This window comes from Brachionichthys hirsutus, chromosome 7, assembly GCF_040956055.1.
Source record: "Brachionichthys hirsutus isolate HB-005 chromosome 7, CSIRO-AGI_Bhir_v1, whole genome shotgun sequence".
NCBI lineage: Eukaryota > Metazoa > Chordata > Actinopteri > Lophiiformes > Brachionichthyidae > Brachionichthys > Brachionichthys hirsutus.
This window is the reverse complement of record NC_090903.1, coordinates 6982244-6998519: the sequence shown is the minus strand read 5'-3', so window position 1 is coordinate 6998519 and position 16276 is coordinate 6982244. Positions and strand designations below refer to the sequence as shown.

The following is a 16276-nucleotide window of genomic DNA, read 5'->3' as shown; positions in this document are numbered from 1 at the left end:
ACCGCTTCATCCGCTTTGACCACCTGCCCCCAGTGAAACCCCCCATACTAAAACAAATGCTACAGCAGATGCAAAATAACGAGGGCTTTGTCTTTATAGCCAGCATACGCCAGGACCGTGCCTCGCGGGGCACCCTCATCGGTTTGGAGGGCCCAGATGGCCAGCGACAGTTTGAGATTGTGGCCAACGGACGGGCCAACAGTCTGGACCTGGTTTACTGGGTGGACGGCTCCCAGAACATAGTCCAGTTTGAGGATGTGGATCTGTCTGACTCACAGTGGAAGAATATCACCCTTCATGTTCATGGAGAAAATGCAAACCTATTTGTGGGCTGCAGCCTGATAGACAGCTTCACCCTGGATGAGCCTTTCTATGAGCACTTACACGCTGAGGGAAGCCGCATGTATGTGGCAAAGGGAACCAGCCGGGAGAGCCACTTCAGGGTGAGTTAGTCTCTTATGGAGGGATTTCCCAGAATTTGGGAATTCCTGTGGCCTTTTTCCTTCAGTGCCTTGTGAATGTTCCAGATGTGCTGGTAGTAAAATGGCCCTTGGACATTTTGTTGCCACGCAATTAAGGCCAAGAAACTCAATAGTGGGCCGAACAAAGTTTCCAGAAAAAGGAACTAAATGCTCCCAGGCTGGCAAGCGCGGCTCAACCCTGTTCTCTTTGAGAAGAAACGACTCTTAAATTAGATTCTAAATTGCCCGTTGTGTGCTAAAAAGTCATTTGAATGTGTGTGACAAGATTAAGCGCGAACCTCCGTGCTAGACTGTGAAGAAGGCAGCGAGTGCAGAAGCATGCATGCGCCAAAGCAGACAGAATACGTCAACACTCACCATCTTCTTCCCAAACAGGGCCTTCTGCAGAATGTACGTTTCATCTTTGACACCACGATGGAAGACGTCCTGCAGAGCAGAGACTGTGAGGTCGCCAAACCAGGTAGGACTGAATATTTTTGGGAAGTGTTTAAGAGTGCCAGAATTCAATCATTCAATCAGTGAGAATTAATTCTGTAGTTGTGAGATTTATATGAGCCCAATAATGAGTCAAAATAATCACATTTGCAAACAGTTTCAGGCTCAATATCCTGCAGATGTGATTGGGAAACACTTTCACATGCAATCCTCCAAAATCATGGTGTCTGTGTTTTGTTAAGTGCCTCTATCAGCCTCAGCTACTTTCCAAAGCAAACAGTTTCACAATCTCCATTCTTGATTTCCTCTGAATGAATGTAAAGTCATTGTAATGAAAACAAAACAGTCGGTCAGATGTACTATGTTGCAAAGATCTTGCGCATTACTTCATCTTTAAAGGAACAGCAGTGTCAAATCAGTGGAATAAGGTCACGCGGTGCACATGGTGAACAAAAGGGGATACTATGGAGATTTCCATGGACTCGGGTTAATGCCCTGAGAGACAAAAGAGAAAAGAGAAAGTGAATTTTACACGGCACACTTACACGCTATCCTCAGTGGGGCTCACGCGAAGAGAGGCGGTAACTCAAAAGAGACAGACAACTGACATGTGCGGATAATAATTCTTTACAGGAGACATCTGATCAGGAAACAAAATCTTTGGTGACAAAGCAAATCCATATGCTGTGTGTGTCTTTTTCATAATAGAGAGGTCGCTGCGTTTCTGTTTCTGTGTTGAAACCCCCCCACACACACAATCCAGGCTCATAAGAACTCTAATACTGGACATTACTTAGCAGTATTAAAACTACCAGTGCTTTTCCCTCATTTTTAATTCTTTCCTCTATTTTTTATTTTTTTAACTTTCTGCGAGGGAGTGAAGAATGTGCAAAGGCTTTCACAGACGCGCTAGCAGTCGCTCCACATGCACTCGCGGCGTGGAGCCCCGCTGAGATTTGAATGGATCCAGCAGACTGAAAAGGAAAGAAAACACAACACTGGCTGCAGCGTGGCATCAGTGGCCAATTGGGATGGCTTCTTGATTTAGAATTTCCAAACTTGCAATTAATCTTTGCCAATTTGCATTGCAAGATCCAAAGCAGTTGCAGATAAATGCTGCGGTTTTTGGCTGAACATTGGTTTTCGTGAAGCTTGTTTGTGTGTTTGCTTGCAGCCTCATGCTTTTGTGAGCTTCAGGGGATGGACATTGAGGGAATTTAATACAGGCTAACGAGTCGTGTAGTTTAAAGTTTAAACAACATGTAAACTCCATCTGAAAAGCTCCTGTTCTGTTCTGTGTGTTGTATTTTTGCACTGAAGGAGCTTCCAGTGTAAAACGCTCTGTGGGCCAAAATCTAGTGGCCGTCCAACTGGTCAGCTCTCGGGACGAGACTGCGAGCTTCACAGACGTCTTGTAAATCTGTGTGGTCTCTCCGGTCGGTTATGTTTAGATTGGAAGTGACCACTTGACTTGCAGGTTATGGGGATTTTTGACAACAGTGTGGTTTCACAGACGGAACACCCAGATTTCGATGCCACAATTACCCATTCTCCCACAGTCATTCCTGCTGTCATCTCCGGTCGGAAAGATTTACTGTCACCCTTTCAGACAGATTCGCTTTTCAAAACACGCACGCACATCTCTGACTGAACATCTGTTTTTGGTAACACAATAAACACTGCAAACAACACGTTATTTTTGATCTGTTGACATGCAGATCCTTCACCAGTATGTGTTGCTCATTTAATTCTTGCTTTGCCGCTTGCCCATTTACCCTGATATCTCCTTTGCTGCCCCTTCAGATGATGCTAATATTGTGAGTGAGAGTGCAGAACTTGTCGACGTGAGTCCATCCATCAATACAAACGTCATAGGGCAGAAGACGGACGAGGCAGGCACAGATATGTGCGAACGCTCCTGCGAGGAACTGAGCACCATGTTCCAAGAGCTTAACGGCCTCCGTGTTGTCGTCAGCAACCTCATTGACGGCTTGCAAAGAGTGGTAAGTGGTGACATAGTATGAATCGACATAATCCTGACTTGTGTTTGTTTTAAAAGTGCCGCCTTTCTGCTTCTCTGTACTTTGGAGACCTATTTTAGTGATGGATGGGAAATTTCCGTTCAGTTTTTGTGTGACCGAAGGAAATTAACGCTTTTGACAGGTCAGACAAATAAATGATACAATCCTCAGCACAGCTGCCAGGATGTGAGGCGTTTGATTTGGGTTACTAGGTAACCCACATGAGAATGAAAGCAAACATCAAGTAGCCACGGGACTGTTTATAGAGTCGCCTGTGTTGGCTGAAGCCATTTGACTCTTGCTATCTGTGACATCCTGAGCCAGACAGACTTTATGACATGTAACATGTGGATATAGGAAGTGTTTCCCTGGCAGCGATGGGGTCCAGTTTAATGTCTGGCTGTGTTTAAACAGCCCGTGGGTTTCCTCTGGGAGCCTCGCAGCAATAAGAGTCTGGGCATGAACCTTGGGGGGAAAAGAAATGTCTTAGATGAGAAGGGTCCCTGAGGCTCTTCCAGACCGAGTGGTGTCTTGGATTTTACTGCTGCCTCCCTTTTCCAAATGGGAGTGCATACACACACACACGCACACACACACACACACGCACACACTTCGGATGTAACAAAGCATTTCATTCATATACTGGAGGAGCTTTTTCAATTGTTGTATTTATTTAAATTTTATAGATTCGGTCATTCTTTTCTCTGGACTTTTCCATCATAAGGCTGAAATAAGTTAAAAGGCCAAAGTATTAAAAACACGATCTGTCTCTGTGTTTGAGGATTTATGTTGTAGGATGGGCTCACAGAAAAGCTTCATTTTGATGATTTAAATGGTAGAATAATGTTTTTGCTAAGAGACCTCATCCATTGAATCTTCTATATTGATAATATTTATTTATCCTGCCTGCCCTTACCTTCCACGTGGTGAAAGGTAACCCCCACCTGTATGACCTTACAGGCAGAACGGAACACAGTGTAGCTCTCTCCTGACTTTGACTCATTTCTGACCGGGTTGCTTTCAAACCTATCTGTGGTTGAATGTTAGACAGAGGAGAACACGGTCATGAAGGAGGCCCTCGGGAAGATCAAGAACTCTAAAGAAAAAAACATGTGCTGGCAAGATGGCCGTCTGTTTGATGATAAGGAGGACTGGATTGTGGACAGCTGCACCAAGTGTACCTGCCAGGTATCACCAACACATGAGGAAATATGCACGAGTTTATTACGAGTGTTTTATAGACATAATACATCTTTAATATTCTCTGATGACAGGAAGCCAAGATTGTGTGTCACCAAATCACATGCCCACCAGTCGCCTGTGCCAGCCCCACATTTGTTGATGGCGAGTGCTGCCCAGTGTGTATGCGTAAGTGATTTTTACCATAGTTATATGGAATAAAAAAACACAATTTTATGCATGTATACTATTATAAAATGCGACAATGTTATGGCACATATATGGGAGAGTCTGTTATGCAAAAAGGGAATAAAACGTTGATGCAGTGGTTTTATATCTTCCAGCCCTAGAGAGTGAGGATGGCTGGTCGCCCTGGTCGGAGTGGACAGAGTGCACCGTCACCTGTGGTACAGGAACGCAGCAGAGGGGTCGGTCATGTGATGCAACCAGTAACCCATGCACCGGACCTTCCATTCAGACCCGCAAATGCAGCCTGGTCAAGTGTGATAGTCGTGGTGAGGAGATGTTCTGAACAGGTTCTCTCTAATCACAGTTACCTATAAATGTATGGCACGCAGTAGGAACCAAACCCATGACATTATCCCTTTAAAAGTAGACCACTGCCATTCCCACAGTTATGAGATGATCTCAATCAGTTTGGCATTTGGATGGGAGGCACGTAATAAACCTGTTTGAGATGAGATCCTCCAAAGTTAAAAAGACAGAATTCACGCCCAGATAAATCTTCTGAAATGGGATCCATTTAGATGAAGATGAATAGCATTGACGAGCTGGATGTCATGACTGAGTTTCAGGACATGCCCATTCAAGTTTACTCCACATAAATCACTTGGTGAGAGGGTATTTCCTATTATAATGACTCGTCCCACCTGCCATGCAAGAATAAAACATATTAATCAACTTCATCACTGCGTTCTAAATCAGAGGTTGGCTGGCGGGAGATTTTGCTGGATATGAAACTGATAAATGTGTTATTTGATCAAGTTTAGTATGTGCACATGTTGCAGCTTGCGGCCAATGTTGCGCTGCATCTGGGTGACTGACTGAATTAGTCGAACTGCCGAAGGATCATTTCCCCAGAATGACATAAATCCTGGCACAAGAATCCTAGAACATGTTTGAAAATCATTGCCAGCGTTACACACATAATGTCTGCTCGTATGAAATGTGTTCTCCATTTTTATTCTTTGGTAGATTATATGCACGCCTGTAACCATTACGCTGAGTGACAACCCAAATAAAAACACATGACGTGTGTTTTTCGTGATCTTGGGCTCATGTTTTGTGTTTGATACCCAGTTCGCCAGGATGGAGGTTGGAGTTTGTGGTCGCCATGGTCATCTTGCTCAGTGACCTGTGGAGAAGGGCAGATAACCAGGATACGTCACTGCAATGCTCCTGTACCACAACTGGGGGGTAAAGACTGTAATGGAAATGGCAGAGAGACTCAGCGTTGCACTGCCAAGCCATGTCCCAGTGAGTTTTTCACCCACACTGACAAACAGCATCTTCATTATTGCTGCCATGTCTATCTATCAAAATGTGGAACATCCAGACTTCCGCATGCCTCATGGCTCCCTTGAGACAACATTCTCCATGTGCTTTGGACAGGACCTTCTTTTCTGACTTTCAGGAAATGTTTGATTCAAATCACCTCAATGTGTTTTGTCTTTTTGTGTTCTGTTCTGGGCTTCGGATTCTGTAGCTGCTTAGTGTTGACATGTTTATTATATTATTATTATTAGATAATATTATTATATAATAATATTTGTGATATAAAAAAAAAAACATTGCCAGAGGTTAACTGCTAAATAACCATCTTCTGTATCTTTTTTAGTTGATGGTGGGTGGGGTCCTTGGTCTCCATGGGCAACCTGCTCAGCAACATGTGCAGGAGGGGTCAAAAGTCGGATGCGTGAGTGTAACAGTCCTCAACCTCAGTATGGCGGCAGGAAATGCATCGGGGAAACTAACGACAGTGACATCTGTAACAAAAAAGACTGTCCTATTGGTGAGCATACGTCACTCTCCATTATATTTGAGCTCAACCGGTAGCGATGGAAATGTCTGTTGATCAGAACTGGAATTGTCATTTTTAATATTATTATGGTTCCACCTCAGTAGCACAACGACCATGGCTGTAAACTTGCATTTAACAGTAGCTTTTGGTTGGGTGTTGCCCTATTTTTTCTTTACTACAAACTGTGTGTGCTGCCACTGAATTCTTAAATAAACTTAACATGCACTTTGCATCATTTAAGACTTACAAAACGGGAATGCATTTGTCTTTCTAGAGCAACGTATGTTCCTCATAGTCAGGCAAATGGGCAAAGCTTTTGGTGTCCATCTTATTCCAGGATACAGTAAGGTGTCTTTCACACTGCCTATGGCAGGAACCATATACGGCTTGCTAGCATAACAACTACGGCATTGGCCAGTCACTTCTGCACAAAGATAACTTTTACTAGGCTATTGCAACTTAACTTTCTGGTTTTTAGCAGAACTGTTTTCATGTAGAAAACCCAATGGGCTCAAATAACAAGATAATTAATCTTGTTTAATATTTTTTTTTACTTGTGACTGATAATTTTCCCATTGTTATGACTGAATGGAAAATTTGAAGGTTTTTTGAAACTAATTGTGAAAATTAAACGTTTATCACTCATCACTATGCATTGTATAGAAACACAAACTGTACTATGCACAATTTTATAATATAAAAATCCAAACCTTGACAAATAAAACCAAAGTTTTCTGCATTGCTTCAAATAGTTAGAGAAAACATATTCTTCTTTTGTCATTCAGGTTAATATCCCATCTCATCAGGCTTAAAGGTGTCATTATTGACCTTATTTTAATCCATTTTTGTCACTAATATCTCTTGTAGACGGATGTCTGTCTAACCCATGCTTCGGGGGAGTTGTTTGCAACAACGCTCCAGATGGCTCCTGGGAGTGTGGCCCATGCCCTGTTGGTTTCCGTGGGAATGGCGTCTACTGTGAAGATATTAATGAGGTAAAGGCTTCTTCTTCTTTTCTTTCTTCTTTTTTTTTTACATCCGCTGTTGCGGCCCTTTCCTGGCTCACAGTCTAACTGAGAATAAAGTCTTTCAAACAGAATCAATGGTCATAAGACGTGTTTTATTTGAAGCTTCAAAGGTACAGTGTCGCCCAGAGTGCTATGCACATCTGCATGAGAGTATGAGGAATAAAAACTAACATAGAATTTATATGCCATAATGAGATGAGGTGTGTGTTTGTCATGAGAACAGCACAGAGTGGAAAAGGAAGGGTTGTGTGGGAAACAAAGCATCTTCTAGTTCACTCTCCAACAGGTGCAGACAAACTATGCTCGTAGACAAACTATTGTGCCACATGGAAGTATCAAGGCTAGATGAGCAGACCGTATCAGCAGTATGAGCTTTCAGAGATTACCATACCATCAGTGCATAGACTAGATTGTATTTAAAACTTCACCAATATACTTGTTATTTTACTGAATCGCCTTACCCGCAGTGTGACATGGTGTCAGACGCTTGCTTCATGACGAGTGGGATGCAGCGTTGCGTCAACACCGATCCGGGTTTCCACTGCCTGCCCTGTCCGAAGCGCTACAAGGGTACCCAGCCTTTCGGTGTGGGTGTGGAGGCTGCCAAGAAGAACAAACAGGTGAGTTGAAATTGCATTTATTCAGATGCAATGAGAGATGAGAAGAATGGCTGCCTTAAAAAGAGAGGACAATTCTGAAGAAAACCAAAAGCGACGTGTGTCTTTTGTTTAGGCAATGGTTGTTTGGATTTTTGCATGTCGAATCCAAATGTATAAATAATGGTTCCATCAGCTCGTATGATTAATGACCTCAGTTCTTGCAATAAGACGACGTTAGCGGGGTGGCCCTGGAATACCATGCTTTAATTATTCTCACCTTGACCAATAGGAACCGAAGGCAGAACGAGAGGGAGGAGAGTCGGGCAGCGGTTTATGATAAACATGTGTTTCACATCTCTGGCACAACGGCAGTGAGATCACAGGTTTTTTAACGTTGTAATATTTTTTATACTGTTGTTTCTGTAGATCAATCAAAGCAAGACTTTTTGACTTTATGCAAGACTCTTAACTCATATCCGCTGACATATTTCATATTAATGACTTGAATGGTGCACATTTTTGTGCTCCCTTGTAATTGCTGAATTTCTGTTGAACTGAAAACGTTTGCCATGCCACTCTGGCTAGCGCTTCCACAACATCCCATGCAGATCATTTCATCATCATATGACGTCTGTAGCTGTAGACCTCTTTGATATGATGGCCCAGTTTCACTAACTGATTTGGGGAAAGGGGGCATTTTCTCATCGTTGGCATTCAGGAACTCCAAGTCACAGCTTTGAACATTGGCCCGCTCATGCTGTCACTCTCTGTATGAGCTCATGGAGTGGCATACAAACTGATCCTGGTAATGAGTGCCAGTTCTGAGTACCTCATGTTGCAATAGAGGGTCAGCAGTGGGTCATCGCGGGATGTGTGATGTGCTGTGTGGGATTTCATAAAATCAAAAATAGAGGCCCTCAGTTTAGAATCACTGTCCAAAAAATAGGGGCAGAGGTAAAGCCAGTGCTCTTGACCCGAGAGCGTGTGATTAGAAACTGATGACGAAAGTAAAACTATTTAAAAAGAGAGATGCCAAGGGCTTAGATGGCCATCCTTCTCCTTTTCAAGTGCCCTGTGTTGGATATGGTTTGACTAGGATCGTACTACAGTTCTGCCTTTCCTGTTCTTCTTTAGATCTGTGAGCCAGAGAACCCGTGCAAAGACAAAACCCACAACTGTCACAAATACGCTGAATGCATCTATATCAGCCATTTCAGTGACCCTATGTACAAGTGTGAGTGCAGGACTGGTTACGCCGGAGATGGCTTCTTTTGTGGAGAGGACTCTGACTTGGATGGCTGGCCCAATCAGAATCTTGTGTGTGGTGCCAATGCCACTTATCATTGCAAGAAGGTATTTTGTTGAACGACGTCATTTTACTTGCTATAGTATATCATAAGTCTTTGCACCTGTAAAGATTTTGAACTATCCTCTACTATTCCAGGATAACTGCCCCAGCCTTCCTAATTCTGGACAAGAAGACTTTGACAAAGATGGCCAAGGAGATGCTTGTGACAAAGATGATGACAATGATGGAATTTTAGATGAGAGGGTACAGAAAGGTTTTTTGTTTAATACGCCAGAACAGTTTATTATGTGATCCAAGAAGTCCATATAACAACTGCATACTTTCTGCAACAGGACAACTGCGCCCTCCTTTACAATCCACGGCAGTTTGACTTCGACAAGGATGAAGTTGGCGATCGCTGTGACAACTGTCCCTATGAACACAACCCTGCTCAAATAGACACCGACCACAATGGAGAAGGCGACGCCTGCGCGGTGGACATTGATGGAGATGGTAAAAATAGATAGTCTGAAACGATAAGCTTCTGTAATCGGTCCTTTTTTGACCACTAAAGTCAGTTAATGTTTTACCTGAATTTCTCAAAAATATGGTATCAAATGCCTTTTATCCTCAGAAATTCTGAATGACGAAGACAATTGCCCCTATGTGTACAACACTGACCAGAAGGATACTGACACGGATGGCGTTGGCGACCAGTGTGACAACTGTCCTTTGCTACACAACCCTGACCAGGTACTGCATGAAATGATGACTTCTAGCATGTAAAGGAGGAGTCAGTAGTTGACCTCTGTCTGTATGTGTCCAACAGACTGACGTAGACAATGACCTGGTTGGAGATCAGTGTGATAACAACCAGGACATTGATGAAGATGGCCATCAGAACAACCTGGACAACTGCCCCTATGTACCCAATGCCAACCAGGCTGACCATGACAAGGATGGTAAAGGAGACGCATGTGACTATGATGATGATAATGATGGTATACCTGACGACAGGGACAATTGCAGGTTGACACCCAACGCAGACCAGCTGGACTCTGATGGTGAGAGAATCACATTTTAATCCAATAAATCTACAGCAGTCCAATGCGAGTTTTGTTTTAAACTGTAAAATAATATATATTTTTTAATTAAATGCTCTCTCGCTCTCTCTCTCTCTCTCTCTAACTCATTTCAGTGACTGTTCACTGTGTATCGTACACAATCACCACTGATTACGCACTTTTTCTCGCGCTTTTACTTTCTGTCTGTGTTAAAATTCCAGATTAAGAGTCCATGCTTGACCGTGGAAACAGCTGCTGACAAAAGTTTTTGTCATCAATAAAGTCATCATTATTTATTTACCATTAGTTCATTACCACCTTTAATCTCAAATTGCATTCGTATGACCTTTATCAGCATGTGCTGTCCAGCAGGTAGAGTTATAGCTCATATGCTTATCCAGGATTTCGGTAGCATTTGTCCCATGACCCCCACGTGATCGTACTAAGCACTCATCACTTTGAAACAGTTTTCCTTTGTACGTTTTGTCGCAGATGTTTTCGCAGTTAGTCATTACCTTCAGTCTAGCAGGTGTGGAGTCTGGTGGCTGTGGAAAGAGTTGGTGACCAGGTTGGCATGGGTGATGTCATCCTGCAGGACAGCAGTGACTCACGCTTTTTATTGCCTTTAGGTTTTACTCGTGATTAGTTCACGGTGCCCAATTTAAGCATGGCTACCTGGAGTTTGTACAGCTGTCTGTCTGTAACTGGAAACAGACTGCAGTGGAGGAAGGCCCTGGACACTTTCTTTGCAGCTCCTCAGATACTGTTTATTTGATTTGAATCACTTCAGCCCCTTGTGAAATAACAAATATGATGACAGAAAGCAGCCAGCTCATTAGCCTCTGGCATCCTTTTTAGTTCCTGGCCTACAGTCAGGCTCTAATAGACTTCAGCCTCCATATAGTTACAAGTATCATTGGAAGTTGTCACTGCATGAAAAAATGACTGATTTTTCTTAGTATACTTGGCAAAGGTATGAAAGTCATATTCCTGGGAGGGATTACGATTTTCCCCTTTCATTTTGTCAGAGCTCCTCAGTGCTCACTGCAGTGGGAGTATTATGACAAAATTAGCTGCCAAAGCATTTTTTTACAACCTATGGAAAAATAGGAAAAAGTCAAGATGTGTCATGCAAGTCTAATTCAAACTGGGTCAAACCCATTCATTGATATCTTTTCCTAACAGGTGATGGAAGAGGGGATGCCTGCAAAGACGATTTTGACAATGACAGTATCCCAGATATTCTGGATGTGTGCCCGGAGAACAATGCCATCAGTGTCACAGACTTCAGGAAGTTCCAGATGGTCCATTTGGATCCCAAGGGAACCACACAGATTGATCCCAACTGGGTGGTCAGACATCAAGGCAAAGAGCTGGTTCAGACAGCCAACTCTGACCCAGGCATTGCAGTAGGTGAGCGGCCATGTTCATTTACCACCGGCCATTCCTTGCTCTATAAAAGATCTGAAATTCCAGAAAAGCCCCCGGATTTCACATTCCTTTCACGCCATCACAGGTTTTGATGACTTCAACGCTGTTGACTTCAGTGGAACAATGTATGTGAACACAGACAGAGATGATGACTACGCAGGCTTTGTGTTTGGCTACCAATCAAGCGGCCGCTTTTATGTAGTCATGTGGAAGCAGATCACACAAACCTACTGGGAAGACAAGCCCTCCAAGGCCTTTGGTATTTCTGGTGTTTCTCTCAAGGTTGTCAACTCGACCACAGGCACTGGGGAACGCCTCAGGAATGCTTTGTGGCACACGGGCAACACTCCGGGACAGGTGGGCAGCAGTGTAAATACAAAATGATCCGTCTTGAAAGATGTAGCAATGTTTAATGCTGTAAATAATTTCACGTAGGTGCGTACTCTGTGGCATGACCCTAAAAACATTGGTTGGAAGGATTACACGGCTTACAGGTGGCATCTTATCCACAGACCTAAGACTGGCTTTATAAGGTAAGCCACATATTCTGAATGATCAGGAGGGATCTGAAGAAAAAAGTGTTTTCTGCTATGTTGCCTTCAATAAAGACACGATAAAGCCAGAATATAGAGAAAATATATGACGGAAAGGTTCACGAAAGGAAATGTGAATTGTAGTTTAGCCTTAGACTCATTTATATATATAAAGCTGTACAGCTTCCGATTAACATAGTGATGTGTGTATTCACCTATGTCATTATAATTAGTAACAGAAAGTAAGCATATGAATGTTTGTTTGTCTTTTTGCAGGGTCGTGGTCTATGAAGGTAAACAGATCATGGCCGACTCGGGACCGATTTATGACAAAACATTCGCTGGAGGAAGGCTAGGTTTGTTTGTCTTCTCTCAAGAGTTGGTGTTCTTCTCCGACCTCAAATACGAGTGCAGAGGTTAGTTCGAGCTTCAACCTCTCCAAAGGTTTACCAAAAGATGTTTGTCTTTCTACTGTCAGATGCAAAAAATGATACCCAATTAAAAGCACTGAAGGGATGAGGCTGAAGAATCAACCTTTAATCAGTGCAGCTTCAGTACAAATAAACTCCCGGTAATCCATTTACTGGGTTGGGAAAAGAAGGTTACATTGAACCTTAAGCAGGGGTTAGCAGTTTTAAGAATGCAGATAAACACACACACACACACAGACACACACATATCAGCATTTTGAATATGTGACCGTGCAAATAGAACAATGATTCTGATGCTGTGCAGTTTAAGGGTAATGCAGCAATATTTCTAATTATAATTGAAGTAGTTATCACTTATTTGTAGCAGAAAGTGTGCATTTGTTTCTATGGTGTATGTTGCATTGACTGTATGTGACGAGGACACATTTATGGCCAATATATGTCAATGAGCATAGAGTACACAGATCAGAAAATGTTCGAGAAATGATGTGGGAAAAAATGTAAATCTTTAACATCTTTTTCAAACCTCAGATAATCTGGACTTGCCAACAGTGTCAACAAGGTAACGCTGATGGCGGCTGTATGTTGTTTGTTGACTGAAGCAAGCAATAAAGTCACGCTTTGTGTCTGCTTGCCAATTTACAATGTGTCATGCATTGTGAAAGCCCTTGTGTGTTGGCCCAAGGACTTCGGACCTCCTATTTGAGCGCTGCTGAGCAGCGCCAAATGAGCCTGCAGACTTTTTCACAATCACTGCCATGTGAATGGAGACACACTTTTTAAAGCACACTGTGCACATGCTGTTGTCGCATTTCGACTGTGTGAATGTCGTTGAGTGCCCCAGTTTTTAATGATGAATGTGGCGGTAATGGAAACTGCTTTTTCAATCTTTCCACAGATAACTGAATCAAGCCCGATGGGAAAACTTCAGGAGGCAACAGACGGCGATCTTTCAAAGTTAACAGCAACTTTAATGAGACTTTCCATACTTTTAAATTGTTTTTCTTTTTTTTTCTTTGTATCATTGATTCATCCACTGGAGAGGAAACCCAGGCCCATTTCAGTTTTTCCTGATGAGAGTGGACGTGTTTGTAACAAGCCTTAGCAAATTATCTCTTGATAGTCAGCGTACCTACATCCACATTTTAAAGGAGTCCTTTTACAATCACTTACATGTTGTTTGTGCTTTCCTGCGAGTTATTTTCCTTAATGATGCTGTCGCTATCTTTTGGCTCATTCATGTGATTTTCCAAACCGGTCATGAAATGTCAACCATAATCCATAATCCATAAACCATTTCCACTCGTCATTTTCATCCTGGATGTGCTCTGGTTTTAGTTTTTTAAGGAGAGTGTGAGTGAAAAAGAAAAAAAAAAAAGCCATTTTAATAACCGCCAAAGATGTTTATACTAAGTCTGTATTATAATTCCTCTTGTAAATTATTTATGCTTAGCTTGTTTTTTCATTTGCATTTTTCTGGAGTTTGTAAATAATTATTTATTTGTATACACTGACAAAAAATGCATAATTGAATATCACAAATATAAAGTTAACAATTTGTACGATTACAATGTTTTGTTTCTATGTTGTCACACACTTCTTTTACTTGTCAGTTTTTAAAAAATATTTTGCATAAACTGTGGTCATAAGCGTCAGACAGCTGGATTTAAGACATTACAAAACCTAACTAATGCTATGTTTGTGATAGATGTCAAAAAGGTAAATTTATTTAGTATGTGTATGTACAAAACCCATTGTTTTCTCTGAGTCCAGATAGGGCCTCATTGTACCCAAAGTAATCTATTACTCTGGTAAATGTGGAACATTTCCTTTGTTCATATATTTTATTTCTATCAAAGCTTATAAATTATCCATCTCCCAACTTGGCTGAAAATTGGGCTACTGTTACTGCATAAAATACTTTTTTCATGCTATTGAACCCCATAATGCAAAAAAGAAGGAGAAGTAGTTCAATTTAGTAACAAAAATAAATCTACATTTGATTTAAGTGCCTTCTCGTGGACCTCATGTCTGTAAAAAGTACCAAACACAACAGTCAGGTATTATGAGTGATGGATTCATGAACAAATAAATACTGTTGAGAGTTTGCAATGCACAAAATGTAAAAGGTTTTGTATACTTCTGTTGGATATACATTTTCTGCAAGCATGAGTGTAAAATTGTTCCGTTTCATAAATAAATTGTTTGAACACACATTTTTCCATTGATCGTGAAATGAGGGGGGTACACGAATGGGTTCCAAGGTTTTGCATGGAAACATTTTAAATGACGGCATAATGGAAGCGCTTTTGAAACATTCGGAGGCTACCTGAGGTTCAAAACTAGTTAACTGTGTGAAACCTGTTTCAAGCCATGTGATAGTCTCTTCACCACACTGTATTCTCTCAACAATGATGTGCTAAACTGGTGCATTTTAGTATTTAGGAATGTTCAAGTGATTTTCATTCTTTGAGTATTATTATAATTGTTATTATTGATTTATTTTATTTTTATTTCACATTACTTGTGCCAGAGAGGTTCATTTAAAAATGTAGTTTTGCAGTTATAGCAGTGAATGAGTATTTCAATAAATATCATAAATCTAGATGATAGTACACTCATGGCAGGAAATCCCAAGTGTTTCATGTTCTCTTAAACAAATGTATTTGTTTTTCTGACATCACTGAGACACATAGTCCTTTATAGAAAATTAGTACAATTTAATGGGGAGGAAGAGCTAATCACTAAAATGTGGGCAATAATGTCATGATCACCCAATGAAGGGTGAACAAACATTAGAGACGCAACAGTTAAACATCAAATTCCCCTCATTTAATACAGAGGTCAGAGGTCTGGGATATCTGCAGACCCCAACTTAGAGAAATGAAGAGGTTTGATCTGTGGTTTGCTCCAGAACATTTGTCTTAATATGTGGAAGGGAGTGAACGGGTTAAGTAAATGACGGTGAAGGCAGGGGAAAAATGTGCTATTAGGGAAAATGTTGAAGTGAAATCCTAGCTCGCACAGCGCTGCATCGAGCTTCTTGGAATAGTCCACGTGGCGATACAGTTTGGCTACGGGTCTGGCACTGATGACTGGTTCCAGGGTGGTTTATAAGGCGTTGCCAGAGGATGTCAATGGATGACACAGTAAAAACCAGCATTTTCTGCTGAGGCGCGTATTAATCAGAAAACATTTTGCACACACTGAACCGGGGAAAAGTAGCTTTCAACATTTTGTAAGAAACTGTTGAATTGATGAGATCATAATTTCTGAATGAGTTGCTGATAGATATTTATCTTGGAAATGCAGAGCGTGGCACCAGATTTAGCTGCACATAGGGACGCTCTGAAAGCTGAGCGTGGTTAGAGGAGCCTCTTATCCAAACACAAGGTCAAAAGGAGAATTACTCTGTGAGTGACGTTCCCTTTAGTCATAGGAGTGTGAAATACCAGCCTGTCCAACGCTGCACTACCGTTAGAAGAGGAAACTTCTACTCAGTGTCTTTCTGCCATCCATATCAACTCTACTTCCTCTGCATTCGTCGTTGCCCTATGCTTGTATTATTATATCATGTATGAATGTGTCTGTGAAAATATGGTACTTTTACATATACAGATACAGCAGGATAAATAGATTAGTTTCTGGTTGAATGAAAAGCTTTGGCGCAAAAAAACTAAACACAAAACATGTACTCAGAAAGTTTTTAAAAGCAAAACAGATTTTTATTTAAACATAAGGAAG

The 16276-nt window shown here is 41.6% G+C and overlaps 1 protein-coding gene across 1 annotated transcript; it reads left to right on the top strand.

Annotated features, from left to right (window-relative positions):
* The first annotated feature begins 68 nt into the window (after positions 1 to 68).
* thbs2a (thrombospondin 2a) lies at positions 69 to 14746 on the top strand. Its single transcript, XM_068741329.1, has 21 exons — positions 69 to 443; positions 858 to 942; positions 2721 to 2920; positions 3986 to 4126; positions 4213 to 4306; positions 4462 to 4632; positions 5438 to 5614; positions 5976 to 6149; positions 7026 to 7153; positions 7654 to 7806; positions 8920 to 9138; positions 9230 to 9337; positions 9427 to 9586; positions 9708 to 9826; positions 9903 to 10137; positions 11323 to 11550; positions 11654 to 11925; positions 12004 to 12101; positions 12378 to 12517; positions 13064 to 13094; positions 13431 to 14746. The coding sequence occupies exons 1-21, from the start codon at positions 69 to 71 to the stop codon at positions 13432 to 13434; spliced, it is 3312 nt and encodes a 1103-aa protein (XP_068597430.1). The 3' UTR covers positions 13435 to 14746.
* The last annotated feature ends 1530 nt before the right edge of the window (positions 14747 to 16276 follow it).